We start from the raw sequence: 19,123 nt of genomic DNA, 5'->3' as shown, positions 1-19,123 counted from the left end.
TGATGTGTCCCTGCAATAAAAAAAAAGCAGCTTGAGATAAGAATCCGATGGAGCCACCTGGATGAATAAAGACATCAGATTCTTATCTCCCTATGCATGAACAAGCTTTCTTTAGCGCCTCAGCCCTTGTCCCCCCCCCCAGGACTAATTGCAGTCATCAGCAGTCGTTAACAGCCATCAACAGGTTTACCACTCCCATCAGCCCATCACCCATTCCCACCACCCTCTGTATATATATATATATATAAGGGTCTGACGCTTCTGTTTCAAGTGTATCTGACGAAGTGCGCATGCACACGAAAGCTCATACCAAAAGAAAAAACTTCGTTGGTCTTTAAGGTGCTACTGAATGAATTTTTTTATTCCCCTATGATGTGTCCTGCAATAAAAAAAAAGCAGCTTGAGATAAGAATCCGATGGAGCCACCTGGGATGAATAAAGACATCAGATTCTTATCTCCCTATGCATGAACAAGCTTTCTTTAGCGCCTCAGCCCTTGTCCCCCCCCCCAGGACTAATTGCAGTCATCAGCAGTCGTTAACAGCCATCAACAGGTTTACCACTCCCATCAGCCCATCACCCATTCCCACCACCCTCTGTATATATATATATATATAAGGGTCTGACGCTTCTGTTTCAAGTGTCTCTGAAGAAGTGCGCATGCACACGAAAGCTCATACCAAAATAAAAAACTTCGTTGGTCTTTAAGGTGCTACTGGAGGGATTTTTATTTATTTATTTCGTAAAATATTGCTCTGCCTCACAGGCTTGTGGATAAGTCGTTATCAGGATGAGTTTTTTTCACCCTGTTTAGTTTCCAAAAGCAAGAGGGGAAATGCTAGCGACGTCTCTGAGATCTCAAAGCAAAAACAAGTTCACCCCACCCTGAACTCGGCGCCGCCTGGCGGAAGCTGGCAAAGAAAATGGGTGCCAATGTTTGGTGGCACAGAGTGGCAATTGTCTAGGGAACTCTCCCCTCCAACAAGGAGCAAACAAGGGGAGGGGAGATTTCCCAAGAACAATGGTCGAAACCCAAGCGGGGCTGGTTGCAGAGAGGAGCGGATTCTGCGTCCCTGGAGGAGACTTTGGAAGGAGTTTGCCTCTTAGGAATGAAAGCCAGTTTAACAATTATGCCAATCATTCTGCTCCAAAACTTAACATAATGAACGCCAAGAAATAAAAACGAAAGGTTCTGTATTTCGGCAGGAAGAACCGGCTGCGCAAATATAAGATGAGGGACCCCTGGCTTGAAAAGGATCTAGTTCTTCCTAATCATAGAATCCTAGAGTTGGAAGAGACCCCCAAGGGCCATCCAGTCCAACCCCCTGCTAAGCAGGAAACACCATCCAAGCATTCTTGACGTATGCCTGTCAAGCCTCTGCTTAAAGACCTCCCAAGAAGGAGACTCCACCACACTTCTTGGCAGCAAATCCCACTGCCGAACAGCTCTTACTGTTAGGAAGTTCTTCCTAATGTTGAGGTGGAATCTTCAAAGCAACAGGAGTCCTGTTGCTTAAACCAAGGTATATGAGAGCTGCCTGCAGGTATTCATAAGAGGGACAGACAGTGGCACTTTGCGTGTGCTCAGAGGCTACTCCCCTTGCTCAGTGAAACACAATAGGATCCGGCCCCAGGAGATCCACATTCAGTCCTGCTTCCTTTCTTTGTGTGCATTTGGCAAGCCTTTAACTATGGCCTCCCTAAATTAAAATCATAGAATCATAGAATCCTAGAGTTGGAAGAGACCCCAAGGACCATTCAGTCCAACCCCCTGCCAAGCAGGAAACACCATCAAAGCATTCTTGACATATGCCTGTCAAGCCTCTACTTCAAGACCTCCAAAGAAGGAGACTCCACCACACTCCTGGGCAGCAAATCCCACTGCCGAACAGCTCTTACTGTCAGGAAGTTCTTCCTAATGTTGAGGTGGAATCTTCTTTCTTGAAGTTTGAATCCATTGCTCCGTGTCCGCTTCTCTGGAGCAGCAGAAAACAACTTTCTCCCTCCTCTATATGACATCCTTTCCTATATTTGAACATGGCTATCATATCCCCCCCTTAACCTTCTCTTCTCCAGGCTAAACATACCCAGCTCCCTAAGCCGTTCCTCATAAGGCATCGTTTCCAGGCCTTTGACCATTTTGGTTGCCCTCTTCTGGACACGTTCCAGCTTATCAGTATCCTTCTTGAACTGTGGTGCCCAGAACTGGACACAGTACTCCAGGTGAGGTCTGACCAGAGCAGAATACAGTGGTACTATTACTTCCCTTGATCTAGATGCTATACTCCTATTGATGCAGCCCAGAATTGCATTGGCTTTTTAAGCTGCTGCATCACACTGTTGACTCAGGTCAAGTTTGTGGTCTACCAAGACTCCTAGATCCTTTTCACATGTACTGCTCTCAAGCCAAGTGTCTCCCATCCTGTATTTGTGCCTTTCATTTTTTCTGCTCAAGTGTAGTACCATATATTTCTCCTTGTTAAAATTCATCTTGTTTGCTTTGGCCCAGTTGTCTAATCTGTTAAGGCATTTCCAAAGGTCACAGCAACTCTTGACCCTGTTTTCTTCCCCATCCCACCAGTCTTTCCTCCCCCCGCCCCTCCAAAAAAATCCCTTTTTCTTGCTGGCTCCCGCTGCAAAACAAGCCCCAGCCTTCTAAAGAAGATATTCTTTGCTGTGTTTCCATAGCAACAGAATCCGGTTTAGAATTGCAAGCAGCACAAGCGCACAACACTCATCACCAACAACACAACCACACACACACACACAAACACAAAGTCACATGGTGTGTCGAGTTGGCATTGGACTACAAAAAAATCTATAAGGCAAAAAAGGAGGGCAGAGGAGAGAGTTGGGCACGGTTGCCAACTGACCGAGAGAATTCCTGATCAGGATTTTTCTTGTGCCTGCAACAGTTGCTTGAATTGTTCAAAAGGAACGACTTAGGGAGCTGGGTATGTTTAGCCTGGAGAAGAGAAGGTTAAGGGGTGATATGATAGCCATGTTCAAATATATAAAAGGATGTCATATAGAGGAGGGAGAAAGGTTGTTTTCTGCTGCTCCAGAGAAGCGGACACGGAGCAATGGATTCAAACTTCAAGAAAGAAGATTCCACCTAAAATTAGGAAGAACTTCCTGACAGTAAGAGCTGTTCGGCAGTGCGATTTGCTGCCAAGTAGTGTGGCGTAGTCTCCTTCTTTGGAGGTCTTTAAGCAGAGGCTTGACAGGCATAAGTCAAGAATGCTTTGATGGTGTTTTCTGCTTGGCAGGGGGTTGGACTGGATGACCCTTGTGGTCTCTTCCAACTCTATGATTCTATGATTCTATGATTCATCATGATTCTATGGCCCTTGTGGTCTCTTCCAACTCTAGGATTCTATTATTCTAATAGTATAACCACCTAAACATTAGGAAGAACTTCCTGACAGTAAGAGCTGTTCGGCAGTGGGTTTTGCTGCCAAGGAGTGTGGCGGAGTCTCCTTCTTTGGAGCTCTTTAAGCAGAGGCTTGACAGGCATATGTCAAGAATGCTTGGATGGTGTTTCCTGCTTGGCAGGGGGTTGGACTGGATGACCCTCGGGGTCTCTTCCAACTCTACGATTCTATGATTCTAGGCATTGAACGCCTGACTTGTTCAGGAACAGGTGGCCTTGGGTGAGCACCACTCTCCCCATGCTGTTCCCATGGAGATGTGAGAGGGAGTTTTGAAGGGGAAAAAACCACACGATCACTTAGTAGACGTCCGTCTCTTCTCATCCTCCCTTCTGCGTGGGAGCTTTGGAACAATTTCTGCACCACACGCAACCGAAGTGGAACAGGCATAGCTGCCAAGTTTTCCCTTTTCTCGCGAGGTTTTTGCCAGCCGGTATGCAAACAAGACTGGACTAGATTAGGAAGAACTTCCTGACAGTAAGAGCTGTTCGGCAGTGGGATTTGCTGCCAAGGAGTGTGGCGGAGTCTCCTTCTTTGGAGGTCTTGAAGCAGAGGCTTGACAGGCATATGTCAAGAATGCTTTGATGGTGTTTCCTGCTTGGCAGGGGGGTTGGACTGGAAGGCCCTTATGGTCTCTTCCAACTCTATGTTTCTATGATTCTATGATTCATCATGATTCTATCATGATTCTATGGCCCTTGTGGTCTCTTCCAACTCTAGGATTCTATTATTCTAATAGTATAACCACCTAAACATTAGGAAGAACTTCCTGACAGTAAGAGCTGTTCGGCAGTGGGATTTGCTGCCAAGGAGCGTGGTGGAGTCTCCTTTGGAGGTCTTTAAGCAGAGGCTTGACATCCATATGTCAAGAATGCTTTGATGGTGTTTCCTGCTTGGCAGGGGGTTGGACTGGATGGCCCTTGTGGTCTCTTCCAACTCTTTGATTCTATGAGTAGGAAGAACTTCCTGACAGTAAGAGCTGTTCGGCAGTGGGATTTGCTGCCAAGGAAGTGTGGCGGAGTCTCCTTCTTTGGAGCTCTTTAAGCAGAGGCTTGACAGCCATATGTCAAGAATGCTTGGATGGTGTTTCCTGCTGGGCAGGGGGTTGGACTGGATGGCCCTTGTGGTCTCTTCCAACTCTATGATTCTATGAGTAGGAAGAACTTCCTGACAGTAAGAGCTGTTCGGCAGTGGGATTTGCTGCCAAGGAGTGTGGTGGAGTCTCCTTTGGAGGTCTTTAAGCAGAGGCTTGACAGCCATATGTCAAGAATGCTTGGATGGTGTTTCCTGCTGGGCAGGGGGTTGGACAGGATGGCCCTTGGGGTCTCTTCCAACTCTAGGATTCTAGGATTCATAATTCCTGGCTATAGTAAATGTTGGCAGTGGGATTTGCTGCCAAGGCAATAGCTGCCAAGTTTTCCCTTTTCTCGCGAGGAAGCCTATTCAGCATAAGGGAAAATCCCTGTAAAAAAAGGGATCCCTTGGCAGCTATGGGAACAGGTGCTGACTGTGGGCGCTGGTTGGGGAAGGAAAGGTGCTGTTCTTTTGAATCATAGAATCATAGAATCCTAGAGTTGGAAGAGACCCCAAGGGCCATCCAGTCCAACCCCCTGCCAAGCAGGAAACACCATCAAAGCATTCCTGACAGATGGCTGTCAAGCCTCTGCTTAAAGACCTCCAAAGAAGGAGACTCCACCACACTCCTTGGCAGCAAATCCCACTGCCGAACAGCTCTTACTGTCAGGAAGTTCTTCCTAATGTTGAGGTGGAATTTTCTTTCTTGTAGTTTGAATCCGTTGCTCCGTGTCCGCTTCTCTGGAGCAGCAGAAAACAACCTTTCTCCCTCCTCTATATGACATCCTTTTATATCCTTTTGAGAGGAGGGGCTTTCCCTGGGCGTGAACTGGCCGAGGGACGAGGAAGCGAATGTTTCTCGTAGGCCTGCCTGCAAGGGAAACGGGGTGAAAAGGCATGCGCACCTTGCAAAAGGCATGCGCACCTCGGAGTCGAGGTGGCGCATTGAATATCAGGCCTTTGCCTTTGCAGTGATAACTCAGTTTAAGAACTTTATCGGTTCTGGGAGTCCGTACTTTTAACCTGAAGCGAACTTTCCCATTGAAAGCAATGGAAAATGGATTAATCCGCTCCGGACGGTCCGTGGAGTACTTAAATTGAAAGTACTCAACCAGAGCAGAAGACAGGGGTACTATTCTACAGTGGTAACCTAGAAACAGGCGGGGTTTTTTAAAGTACTGTCTTGGCCAGGCTTTCCCCCCAAATCATAGAATCATAGAGTTGGAAGAGACCCCAAGGGCCATCCAGTCCAACCCCCTGCCAAGCAGGAAACACCATCAAAGCATTCCTGACATATGCCTGTCAAGCCTCTGCTTAAAGACCTCCAAAGAAGGAGACTCCACCACACTCCTTGGCAGCAAATTCCACTGCCGAACAGCTCTTACTGTCAGGAAGTTCTTCCTAATGTTGAGGTGGAATCTTCTTTCTTGTAGTTTGAATCCATTGCTCCGTGTCCGCTTCTCTGGAGCAGCAGAAAACAACCTTTCTCCCTCCTCCATATGACATCCTTTCATATATTTGAACATGGCTATCATATCACCCCTTAACCTTCTCTTCTCCAGGCTAAACATACCCAGCTCCCTAAGCCGTTCCTCATAAGGCATCGTTTCCAGGCCTTTGACCATTTTGGTTGCCCTCTTCTGGACACGTTCCAGCTGGTCAGTATCCTTCTTGAACTGTGGTGCCCAGAACTGGACACAGTACTCCAGGTGAGGTCTGACCAGAGCAGAATACAGTGGTCCTATTACTTCCCTAGATCTAGATGCTATACTCCTATTGATGCAGCCCAGAATTGCATTGGCTTTTTTAGCTGCTGCATCACACTGCTGACTCATGTCATGTTAAAATCCCGATCGTGGAAAGTTAAAACGGGGCTTATATTCGCAACCTTATGGTGTGCAGTTAGGAGTGCGGGGCAAACAGCCCCAGGAGTGTGGGAAAGCCGTGCGCCACCCTGACACTCCCAGCCATCTTCACTTTGTCTCCAATGCAGCTGGTGCTGGCTGATTTCGAACACACCTCAAATAAATATAGAGGAGGGTGAAAGGTTGTTTCCTGCTGCTCCAGAGAAGCGGACAGGGAGCAATGGATTCAAACTGCAAGAAAGAAGATTCCGCCGCAACATTAGGAAGAACTTCCTGACAGTCAGAGCTGTTCGGCAGTGGAATTTGCTGCCAAGGAGTGTGGTGGAGTCTCCTCCTTTGGAGGTCTTTAAGCAGAGGCTTGACAGGCCTATGTCAAGAATGCTTTGATGGTGTTTCCTGCTTGGCAGGGGGTTGGACTGGATGGCCCTCGTGGTCTCTTCCAACTCTACGATTCTATGATTCTAATAGTATAACCACCTAAACATTAGGAAGAACTTCCTGACAGTCAGAGCTGTTTGACAGTGGAATCTGCTGCCAAGGAGTGTGGTGGAGTCTCCTCCTTTGGAGGTCTTGAAGCAGAGGCTTGACAGGCATATGTCAAGAATGCTTTGATGGTGTTTCCTGCTTGGCAGGGGGTTGGACTGGATGGCCCTCGTGGTCTCTTCCAACTCTACGATTCTATGATTAGGAAGAACTTCCTGACAGTAAGAGCTGTTCGGCAGTGGGATTTGCTGCCCAGGAGTGTGGTGGAGTCTCCTCCTTTGGAGGTCTTGAAGCAGAGGCTTGACAGCCACATGTCAGGAACGCTTTGATGGCGTTTCCTGCTTGGCAGGGGGTTGGACTGGATGGCCCTTGGGGTCTCTTCCAACTCTATGATTCTATGATTAGGAAGAACTTCCTGACAGTAAGAGCTGTTCGGCAGTGGAATTTGCTGCCAAGGAGTGTGGTGGAGTCTCCTCCTTTGGAGGTCTTTAAGCAGAGGCTTGACAGGCACATGCCAAGAAGGCTTGGATGGTGTTTCCTGCTTGGCAGGGGGTTGGACTGGATGGCCCTCGTGGTCTCTTCCAACTCTCGGATTCTATGATTCTATAAAACTACAAGAAAGAAGATTCCACCTAAACATTAGGAAGAACTTCCTGACAGTAAGAGCTGTTCGACAGTGGACGGTCCCTTCCAACTCTAGGATTCTACGATAAAAAAACAATTCACACAGAGGAACTCCACTTCATGGCTTCAAAGCCTCACGCTTTCGGCTCGGAACAAACACACAGTGTGCGGCTTTAACAACCCACACGAACTGCTCCGGCAGAAGTGGGCAAGACCTACCGCTGCAGTTACTGTTGTCTGGATTAAACCCCCTTTTGTCCTTGCTTGCCAAGCCAACTTTAGCAAACACCCGCGCACACATAGAATCATAGAATCCTAGAGTTGGAAGAGACCCCAAGGGCCATCCAGTCCAACCCCCTGCCAAGCAGGAAACACCATCAAAGCATTCCTGACAGATGGGTGTCAAGCCTCTGCTTAAAGACCTCCAAAGAAGGAGACTCCACCACACTCCTTGGCAGCAAATTCCACTGCCGAACAGCTCTTACTGTCAGGAAGTTCTTCCTAATCATAGAATCATAGAATCATAGAGTTGGAAGAGACCCCAAGGGTCATCCAGTCCAACCCCCTGCCAAGCAGGAAACACCATCAAAGCATTCCTGACAGATGGGTGTCAAGCCTCTGCTTAAAGACCTCCAAAGAAGGAGACTCCACCACACTCCTTGGCAGCAATTTCCACTGCCGAACAGCTCTTACTGTCAGGAAGTTCTTCCTAATGAAGAACTTCACACCCCTTCATAAAAACCATAACCAAAGAAAGGGACTCCTTTCAAGGCGGTGAACGCTTTCAAATCTCGGCCATCTTTGCTATTTATTTGTAGGGCGCCTTTCAGAGGGGGCATGCGTGCGAAACAGCGACACGCAAGACGCACGGACGGGCATAGGAAGAGCGTACCATTTGCATGCAAAGTATCCCGGGTCCTGTGTGAGTGCGGACGATACCCAGCTCTACCTCTCTTTCAAATCAGAACCAGTGAAGGTCCTGTGGGAGTGCCTGGAGGCGGTCGGAGGATGGGTGGCGGCTAACAGATTGAGGTTGAATCCTGACAAGACAGAAGGACTGTTCTTGGGGGATAGGAGGCGGGCGGGTGTGGAGGACTCCCTGGTCCTGAACGGGGTCACTGTGCCCCTGAAGGACCAGCTGCGCAGCCTGGGAGTCATTCTGGACTCACAGCTGTCCATGGAGACACAGGTCAATTCTGTGTCCATCTGGGACGCAGGATGAGTCCCTACCTGCCTGCGGACTGTCTCACCAGAGTGGTGCATGCTCTAGTTATCTCCCGCTTGGAATACTGCAATGCGCTCTACGTGGGGCTACCTTTGAAGGTGACCCGGAAACTACAACTAATCCAGAATGCGGCCGCTGCAACTAATCCAGAATGCGGCCGCCGAGACCACATAACACCGGTCCTGAAAGACCTCCATTGGCTCCCAGTACGTTTCCGAGCACAATTCAAAGTGTTGGTGTTGACCTTGAAAGCCCTGAACGGCCTCGGTCCGGTATACCTGAAGGAGCGTCTCCACCCCCATCGTTAAAGACCTCCAAAGAAGGAGACTCCACCACACTCCTTGGCAGCAAATCCCACTGCCGAACAGCTCTGACTGTCAGGAAGTACGGAAGGAGCGTCTCCCCCCCCATCGTTCTGCCCGGACACTGAGGTCCAGCGCCGAGGGCCTTCTGGCGGTTGGTGCCGACCTTTCAAGCCCTAAACGGCCTCGGTCCAGTAACTGCTACTTGACTGGGATGTAAGTGCTACTGGGATGTAACTGCTACTTGGCTAGTGCCCAACCTTACCAGCCCTGACCCTCTCATTCCCTGCAATGCTAATTCCACCACACACGTTTGCTAGCGAAACCAGCAACAATATCTCACGCAGAAATAAAGGTAAAGGTAAAGGTACCCTTGACCGTTAGGTCCAGTTGTGGAATTTACTGCCAAGGAGTGTGGTGGAGTCTCCTTCTTTGGAGGTCTTTAAGCGGAGGCTTGACAGGCATATGTCAAGAATGCTTTGGTGGTGTTTCCTGCTTGGCAGGGGGTTGGACTGGATGGCCCTTGGGGTCTCTTCCAACTCTAGGAATCTATGATTAGGAAGAACTTCCTGACAGTAAGAGCTGTTCGGCAGTGGAATTTGCTGCCAAGGAGTGTGGTGGAGTCTCCTTCTTTGGAGGTCTTTAAGCAGAGGCTTGACAGGCATATGTCAGGAATGCTTTGATGGTGTTTCCTGCTTGGCAGGGGGTTGGACTGGATGGCCCTTGTGGTCTCTTCCAACTCTAGGATTCTATGATTCTATGATTCATCATGATTCTATCATGATTCTATGGCCCTTGTGGTCTCTTCCAACTCTAGGATTCTATTATTCTAATAGTATAACCACCTAAACATTAGGAAGAACTTCCTGACAGTAAGAGCTGTTCGGCAGTGGGATTTGCTGCCAAGGAGTGTGGTGGAGTCTCCATCTTTGGAGGTCTTGAAGCAGAGGCTTGACAGGCATATATGTCAAGAATGCTTTGATGGTGTTTCCTGCTTGGCAGGGGGTTGGACTGGATGGCCCTCGTGGTCTCTTCCAACTCTATGATTCTATGAACTTCCTGACAGTAAGAGCTGTTCGACAGTGGAATATGCTGCCAAGGAGTGTGGTGGAGGCTCCTTCTTTGGAGGTCTTTAAGCAGAGGCTTGACAGGCATATGTCAAGAATGCTTTGATGGTGTTTCCTGCTTGGCAGGGGGTTGGACTGGATGGCCCTTGTGGTCTCTTCCAACTCTATGATTCTATGATTCTATGATTCATCATGATTCTATCATGATTCTATGGCCCTTGTGGTCTCTTCCAACTCTAGGATTCTATTATTCTAATAGTATAACCACCTAAACATTAGGAAGAACTTCCTGACAGTAAGAGCTGTTCGGCAGTGGAATATGCTGCCAAGGAGTGTGGTGGAGTCTCCATCTTTGGAGGTCTTGAAGCAGAGGCTTGACAGGCATATGTCAAGAATGCTTGGATGGTGTTTCCTGCTCGGCAGGGGGTTGGACTGGATGGCCCTCGTGGTCTCTTCCAACTCTAGGATTCTATTATTCTAATAGTATAACCACCAAAACATTAGGAAGAACTTCCTGACAGTAAGAGCTGTTCGGCAGTGGGATTTGCTGCCAAGGAGTGTGGTGGAGTCTCCTTCTTTGGAGGTCTTTAAGCAGAGGCTTGACAGGCATATGTCAAGAATGCTTTGGTGGTGTTTCCTGCTTGGCAGGGGGTTGGACTGGATGGCCCTCGTGGTCTCTTCCAACTCTAGGATTCTATTATTCTAATAGTATAACCACCTAAACATTAGGAAGAACTTCCTGACAGTAAGAGCTGTTCGGCAGTGGAATTTGCTGCCAAGGAGTGTGGTGGAGTCTCCTTCTTTGGAGGTCTTTAAGCGGAGGCTTGACAGGCATATGTCAAGAATGCTTGGATGGTGTTTCCTGCTTGGCAGGGGGTTGCACTGGATGGCCCTTGGGGTCTCTTCCAACTCTAGGATTCTATTATTCTAATAGTATAACCACCTAAACATTAGGAAGAACTTCCTGACAGTAAGAGCTGTTCGGCAGTGGAATTTGCTACCAAGGAGAAAGGAAGCAGGACCGAATGTGGATCCCCTGGGGCTGGATCCTATTGTGTTTCACTGAGCAAGGGGAGTAGCCTCTGAGCACACGCAAAGTGCCACTGTCCCTCTTACGAATACCTGCGGGCAGCTCTCATATACCTTGGTTTAAGCAACAGGACTCCTGTTGCTTTGAAGATTCCACCTCAACCTTAGGAAGAACATCCTGACAGTAAGAGCTGTTCGGCAGTGGGATTTGCTGCCAAGGAGTGTGGCGGAATGCTTTGATGGTGTTTCCTGCTTGGCAGGGGGTTGGACTGGATGGCCCTTGGGGTCTCTTCCAACTCTATGATTCTATGATTTCCCCACCCCACCCCCCACAATCACCCCTTCTCAAAACAGCCTTCCAGCAAATCTGGTTGCCGGCTAAAGTATTGTAGGACAAGATAGACCCCCCCCCTTTCTCAAAGTGAATCCATACACTTGGTGGTATTGGGGGGGGGGCGGCGAAAGGAAGGAGGAATCTAGCAAGGGTCAGGATGAAGCCCCCATCATTCCCCCCCCCCCACCTCTCTCTCTCTCTCTCTCAATCTTTCCCTCTCTCTCTCTCTCAATCTTTCTCAACCTTTAAGGTGCTACTGAAGGAATTTTTTTATCTCAATCTTTCCCATATATAACACCAAGCAAAACCGGTGGACGGTTTGAGAAGGAGGGGAAGAAGAGGCTTTTAAAAATAAATGGAGAGGGAGGGAGGGAGGGAGATAGACCTGACCCACATAAGGCTGTCATAGTCAGGGAATTGGGGGGGGGGGAAGCGGGGGAGCAATGAGATCTAGCAGCTTGGGAGAGACCAGGGTAGGTTTGATTTAAATCACGATTTAAATCACTAGTCAGTAAGGCTTGATTTCATAGAATCATAGAATCATAGAGTTGGAAGAGATTTAAATCAGGCACCCCCAAACTCCGGCCCTCCAGACATTTTGGACTACGACTCCCATCTTCCCCGACCGCTGGTCCCGTTAGCTAGGCATCATGGGAGTTGTAGGCCAAAACATCTGGAGGGCCGCAGCTTGGGGATGCCTGATTTAAATCATCGTTTCCTACATCGAGACTCATTCTCGCTGGTGTGACTTTAATATGCTGGTAGACTTTTAGAATAACAAAGGAGGAGACTCCACCGCACTCCTTGGCAGCAAATCCCACTGCCGAACAGCTCTTACTGTCAGGAAGTTCTTCCTAATGTTGAGGTGGTTATACTATTAGAATCATAGAATCGTAGAGTTGGAAGAGACCCCGAGGGCCATCCAGTCCAACCCCCTGCCAAGCAGGAAACACCATCCAAGCATTCTTGACAGATGCCTGTCAAGCCTCTGCTTAAGGACCTCCAAAGAAGGAGACTCCACCACACTCCTTGGTAGCAAATTCCACTGCCGAACAGCTCTTACTGTCAGGAAGTTCTTCCTAATCATAGAATCCTAGAGTTGGAAGAGACCCCAAGGGCCATCCAGTCCAACCCCCTGCCAAGCAGGAACACCATCAAAGCATTCCTGACATATGCCTGTCGAGCCTCTGCTTAAAGACCTCCAAAGAAGGAGACTCCACCACACTCCTTGGCAGCAAATCCCACTGCTGAACAGCTCCTACTGTCAGGAAGTTCTTCCTAATGTTGAGGAAGAACAATCGTATTGTTTCAGTTGAATAAATGTATTTAAAATATGATTAAGGTAATGATTATTATTATTATTTTTAAAATGTATTTATTAAAGATCTTTCCAAACAAGCAACATATACAAAGATACAAAACACAACAAAAGAAATACAAAACACCAGAAATACAAAAGAAATACAAAATACAAAAAATACAATACTGCAAAAACAAAAATTCTTACTTATGATCCCTATTTCTAATCTATTGACTTCCTCCTTCTACCTCCTACTGCGGTTCTTAGCAAGGTAATGGTTATTTTTCTCCTTCCTAAGTACAACAGCAAGTACAATGATTCTATGATTCTATGTTAACTAATTTGGCTAAAAAAAATATATATCTTTTAAGAAACTTGGACTGTCAGCCCAGCCGACACATGAAAAACTTAAATACTGTCCACTCCAAACAATCAGAAAAATATTGTTTCTATTCTATTCACTGAACTTCTTGAAACTTAGCACTGAAGGGCTTGATTCTGTATTCATAGGTTTGTAGAACAATAGGATTAAGGTCTTTTTCTCAACTCTGTTCATGTTATAACATTTTTGCTGGGAAGAAGAGGCTTGTGATCTCTGCTGAGTCAAATTCAGTTTTGAGAATTGCAAAAGTAAACCAAGCATCCTTGATAATATCTTGTAGGCAGAGAAACTGCCCAATAATCTTACAAAAACCTCTGGAGGAGCATGACATTGTGAATGGATTAATGCAGGCATCCCCAGACTTCAGATGTTTTGGACTACAATTCCCATCTTCTCCGACCAGTTATCCTGTTATCTAGGGGGTCATAGGAGTTGTAGGCCAAAACATCTGGAGGGCCGCAGCTTGGGGATGCCTGGATTAATGGAATTTATTTACCCCAAAAAATAAACATATACAACCTTATTCTACATAATTAAAAAAAAACCTAATCTTTATTTCATGATGGAACAACCTTTGGATGGTCATATATTTTCCTCAAAAAGCATTTTATTTAAAAAAAATTGATTTAAATCAAAAAAATCCGATTTAAATTTTTAAAAAATCCAATTTTTTTGATTTTTTTTTTTTTACAAAAATCATTGATTTTTATCCACCCTGGGAGACGCCCAGGTCAGTTAGGAGGCACCCCAGAGGAGGGACCCGCAGCTGGTCACAGCCAGCCCGATCTGTGAAGTGACAGAAAGGCATATGTCAAGAATGCTTTGATGGCGTTTCCTGCTCGGCAGGGGGTTGGACTGGATGGCCCTTGGGGTCTCTTCCAACTCTACGATTCTGTGATTCTATGAACTTCCTGACAGTAAGAGCTGTTCGGCAGTGGAATTTGCTGCCAAGGAGTGTGGTGGGGTCTCCTTCTTTGGAGATCTTTAAGCTTTATAGGTCCAAACCTTCGAATTGGGCCTGGAAGCTAATTGGCAGTAAGAGCTGTTCGGCAGTGGAATTTGCTGCCAAGGAGTGTGGTGGAGTCTCCTTCTTTGGAGGTCTTTAAGCAGAGGCTTGACAGGCATATGTCAAGAATGCTTTGACGGTGTTTCCTGCTTGGCAGGGGGTTGGACTGGATGGCCCTTGGGGTCTCTTCCCACGCTACGATTCTATGAACTTCCTGACAGTAAGAGCTGTTCGGCAGTGGGATTTGCTGTCAAGGAGTGTGGTGGATTCTTCTTCTTTGGAGGTCTTTCAGCAGAGGCTTGACGGGCATATGTCAAGAATGCTTTGACGGGTGTTTCCTGCTCGGCAGGGGGTTGGACTGGATGGCCCTTGGGGTCTCTTCCGACTCTACGATTCTATGATCCCAGTAGAAAATTATCTTATTTATTTTTTATAAAAGCAAACAAACACTCGCTCACAGCCTGCCTGGTCCTCCGGGGACCTTGCAGCCCTGGTTGGTGCTTAAAAATAAAAGGAACGGGTCGGTGGAGGAGGGGGGTGGTGGGTTCCAATCCTGCCCGCCCCCTCCCCACCAGCATTCGAGCCCCAGGTCTTTGAACAGGCATCCCTCCTCCAGATGTTTCGGACTACAATCCCCATCATCCCTGACCACTGTGTCCTGTTAGCTAGGGCAGCGTTTCCCAAGCAGTGTGCCTCCAGATGTTTTGGGACTACAACTCCCATCATCCCTAGCTAGCAAGGCCAGCGGTCAGGAATGATGGGAGTTGTAGTCCCAAAACATCCGGAGGCCCACTGGTTGAGAAACCCTGGACTAGGATTCAGTCTTTCCCAACCAGTGTGCCTCCAGCTGTTTTGGGACTACAACTCCCATCATCCCTAGCTAGCAAGGCCAGTGGTCAGGAATGATGGGAGTTGTAGTCCCAAAACATCCGGAGGCCCACTGGTTGAGAAACCCTGGACTAGGATTCAGTCTTTCCCAAGCAGTGTGCCTCCAGATGTTTTGGGACTACAACTCCCATCATCCCTAGCTAGCAAGGCCAGCGGTCAGGAATGATGGGAGTTGCAGTCCCAAAACATCCGGAGGCCCACTGGTTGAGAAACCCTGGACTAGGATTCAGTCTTTCCCAACCAGTGTGCCTCCAGATGTTTGGGGACTACAACTCCCATCATCCCTAGCTAGCAAGGCCAGCGGTCAGGAATGATGGGAGTTGTAGTCCCAAAACATCCGGAGGCCCACTGGTTGAGAAACCCTGGACTAGGATTCAGTCTTTCCCAACCAGTGTGCCTCCAGATGTTTGGGGACTACAACTCCCATCATCCCTAGCTAGCAAGGCCAGTGGTCAGGAATGATGGGAGTTGTAGTCCCAAAACATCCGGAGGCCCACTGGTTGAGAAACCCTGGACTAGGATTCAGTCTTTCCCAACCAGTGTGCCTCCAGATGTTTGGGGACTACAACTCCCATCATCCCTAGCTAGCAAGGCCAGCGGTCAGGAATGATGGGAGTTGTAGTCCCAAAACATCCGGAGGCCCACTGGTTGAGAAACCCTGGACTAGGATTCAGTCTTTCCCAACCAGTGTGCCTCCAGATGTTTGGGGACTACAACTCCCATCATCCCTAGCTAGCAAGGCCAGTGGTCAGGAATGATGGGAGTTGTAGTCCCAAAACATCCGGAGGCCCACTGGTTGAGAAACCCTGGACTAGGATTCAGTCTTTCCCAACCAGTGTGCCTCCAGATGTTTGGGGACTACAACTCCCATCATCCCTAGCTAGCAAGGCCAGCGGTCAGGAATGATGGGAGTTGTAGTCCCAAAACATCCGGAGGCCCACTGGTTGAGAAACCCTGGACTAGGATTCAGTCTTTCCCAACCAGTGTGCCTCCAGATGTTTTGGGACTACAACTCCCATCATCCCTAGCTAGCAAGGCCAGCGGTCAGGAATGATGGGAGTTGTAGTCCCAAAACATCCGGAGGCCCACTGGTTGAGAAACCCTGGACTAGGATTCAGTCTTTCCCAACCAGTGTGCCTCCAGATGTTTGGGGACTACAACTCCCATCATCCCTAGCTAGCAAGGCCAGTGGTCAGGAATGATGGGAGTTGTAGTCCCAAAACATCCGGAGGCCCACTGGTTGAGAAACCCTGGACTAGGATTCAGTCTTTCCCAACCAGTGTGCCTCCAGATGTTTGGGGACTACAACTCCCATCATCCCTAGCTAGCAAGGCCAGCGGTCAGGAATGATGGGAGTTGTAGTCCCAAAACATCCGGAGGCCCACTGGTTGAGAAACCCTGGACTAGGATTCAGTCTTTCCCAACCAGTGTGCCTCCAGATGTTTTGGGACTACAACTCCCATCATCCCTAGCTAGCAAGGCCAGTGGTCAGGAATGATGGGAGTTGTAGTCCCAAAACATCCGGAGGCACACTGGTTGGGAAACACTGAGCTAGGGACATAGCATAAGGGAAAATCCCTTTAAAAAAAAGGGATAGCTATGGCTGGGGATCATGGGAGTTGTAGTCCCCAAAGATCTGGAGGGCCGCAGCTTGGGGGGGGGCTGTCTTTGAAGATACTCCCCCCCCTCCAAGAAAACCCTCCCCCCCCAACTCACCCCCCCACCCCCCACCCCGGTCTACTAACCGGACTCCGTCGCTTGAGGGTCACATTCTTCCACAGCAAGAGATGCAATTGATGCAAAAAACCCATCTTGGCTGCTCCCGTCCGGGGATGGATCAGATGCTGAGCATTGCGCGCGCGGGGGGGGGGGAGGGGGCAGCGGAGGCGAATCGGTGGGGGGGGGAGGGGGAGAGAGAGAGAGAGAAATTTGGAGGGGGGGGCCCTACCGAGAGATCTCAAAAATATAAAAAAAATTTGAAATTAAAAAGCCGGGTTTGGGTTCAAATTCAGCGGCAGCAGCGGCGTTGGCCTGGCCTGCCCGTAGCGAAGCGCTGGCTTTCCTTGAATCCGCTTTGTCTCCTGCAGATCAGGCGTGGGAAGGAAAGCGGATCTGGAAGAAAAACAAAAACGGAGCAGCCGAAATTGTCGCAAGCCGGCGCAAAAAAAGGAGCTGCCGGTCCGCTTCGCTTTGCAAAGGGAGCGGGTGGGGGGGGGGTCCCCGCCTGTCGCCCCCCTTTTGCATTTACCGAACGCGCATCTGCCTGCTCGTGCCCGGGAATCTCCGGTTTCTCCCACCCCCCCCTCCCTTTGCGGCTGCAATGCTTGCCTTGCAAAAGCCTCTTAAGCCCTTCCCCTTAAAGAGGCAGGAGCAGAGCTTAAACACTTAAACATTAGGAAGAACTTCCTGACAGTGAGAGCTGTTCGGCAGTGGGATTTGCTGCCGAGGAGTGTGGTGGACGTGGCTGCCAAGTTTTCCCTTTTCTCGCGAGGAAGCCTATTCAGCGTAAGGGGGAAAATCCCTTTTAAAAAAGGGAGAACTTGGCAGCTATGTCCACCACACTCCTTGGCAGCAAATCCCACTGCCGAACAGCTCTGACTGTCAGGAAGTTCTTCCTTAAGGTTGAGGTGGAATCTTCAAAGCAACAGGAGTCCTGTTGCTTAAACCAAGGTATATGAGAGCTGCCTGCAGGTATTCATAAGAGGGACAGTGGCACTTGGTGTGTGCTCAGAGGCTACTCCCCTTGCTCAGTGAAACACAATAGGATCCAGCCCCAGGGGGATCCACATTCAGTCCTGCTTCCTTTCTGGGTGTGCATTTGGCAAGCCTTTAACTATGGCCTCCCTAAATTAAATTCATAGAATCATAGAATCATAGAGTTGGAAGAGACCCCAAGGGCCATCCAGTCCAACCCCCTGCCGAGCAGGAAACACCGTCAAAGCATTCCTGACATATGCCTGTCAAGCCTCTGCTTAAAGACCTCCAAAGGAGGAGACTCCACCACACTCCTTGGCAGCAGATTCCACTGCCGAACAGCTCTTACTATCAGGAAGTTCTTCCTAATGTTTAGGCGGAATCTTCTTTCTTGAAGTTTGAATCCATTGCTTCGTGTCCGCATATATATAGAATCAGGAGTCGGTCATGACTGGACCTAATGATCAGGGGTCCCTTTACCTTTTCCTTTAATTCCCATGTTAACCGGCATCCCTGCACGTCAGGCTGGAGTTAGAATCATAGAATCATAGAATCATGGAGTTGGAAGAGACCCCAAGGGCCATCCAGTCCAACCCCCTGCCAAGAAGGAAACACCATCAAAGCATTCTTGACATTTGCCTGTCAAGCCTCTGCTTAAAGACCTCCAAAGAAGGAGACTCCACCACACTCCTTGGCAGCAAATCCCACTGCCGAACAGCTCTTACTGTCAGGAAGTTCTTCCTAATGTTTAGGTGGAATCTTCTTTCTTGAAGTTTGAATCTATTGCTCCGTGTCCGCTTCTCTGGAGCAGCAGAAAACAATCTTTCTCCCTCCTCTATATGACATCCTTTCATATATTTGAACATGGTTATCATATCACCCCTTAACCTTCTCTTCTCCAGGCTAAAACATTCCCAGCTCCCTAAGCCGTTCCTCATAAGGCATCGTTGTTTTGGAATTGGACCTTGCAAAGGACTGGTTTCTTTCCACAGAATTTAAAATAATAATAATGCAAAGACAGTGGAAGTAGGCTGAGCAACAGGTGTAGCATGGAAGAGACTGCTGAAGATCGGGAAACAAATTCGAGGGGTTTGTTGGGAAAGGGTGGGAATGGGGTGATTTATAAAGGGATGTTAGAATGGATGGATTGAAATGGTCTGAAACTGGCTTGACATTAGGGATTCGCTGAAATATCCTGGGAAATTCGGCTCCAGCAAAAGGGGGGATGGTTCTATATAGAGATAATAGAATTTTAAGATTTGAATATTAATTATATTTCTGGTAAAATATTAAGCTAAGGGAAGAAATTTAAGAGAAAGGAAAGTCGGTAGGATCAGATATCGATAGTGGAGCAATAAAAAGGGTGAAATTGTAATGTGTAAAGGAAAATAGTAGAAGCAAAATAAAAAAATTCCTTCA

At 48.2% G+C, this 19,123-nt stretch overlaps 1 protein-coding gene across 3 annotated transcripts in view; it reads right to left on the bottom strand.

Annotated features, from left to right (window-relative positions):
* Positions 1 to 17,333, bottom strand: part of ABCA2 (ATP binding cassette subfamily A member 2) — a 234,059-nt gene extending 216,726 nt beyond the window's left edge. For all 3 annotated transcript variants that reach the window (XM_088665386.1, XM_088665387.1, XM_088665389.1), the window contains exon 1: positions 16,756 to 17,333. In XM_088665386.1, coding sequence (XP_088521512.1) covers positions 16,756 to 16,821 — 66 coding nt within the window. In that variant the 5' untranslated portion in view covers positions 16,822 to 17,333. The remainder of the gene's footprint in view (positions 1 to 16,755) is intronic.
* Between the last annotated feature and the right edge of the window lie 1,790 nt (positions 17,334 to 19,123).

The sequence above is a fragment of the Zootoca vivipara genome, chromosome Z2 (assembly GCF_965207765.1).
Source record: "Zootoca vivipara chromosome Z2, rZooViv2.hap1.1, whole genome shotgun sequence".
Classification (NCBI taxonomy): domain Eukaryota; kingdom Metazoa; phylum Chordata; class Lepidosauria; order Squamata; family Lacertidae; genus Zootoca; species Zootoca vivipara.
This window is presented reverse-complemented; position numbering and strand designations above follow the sequence as displayed.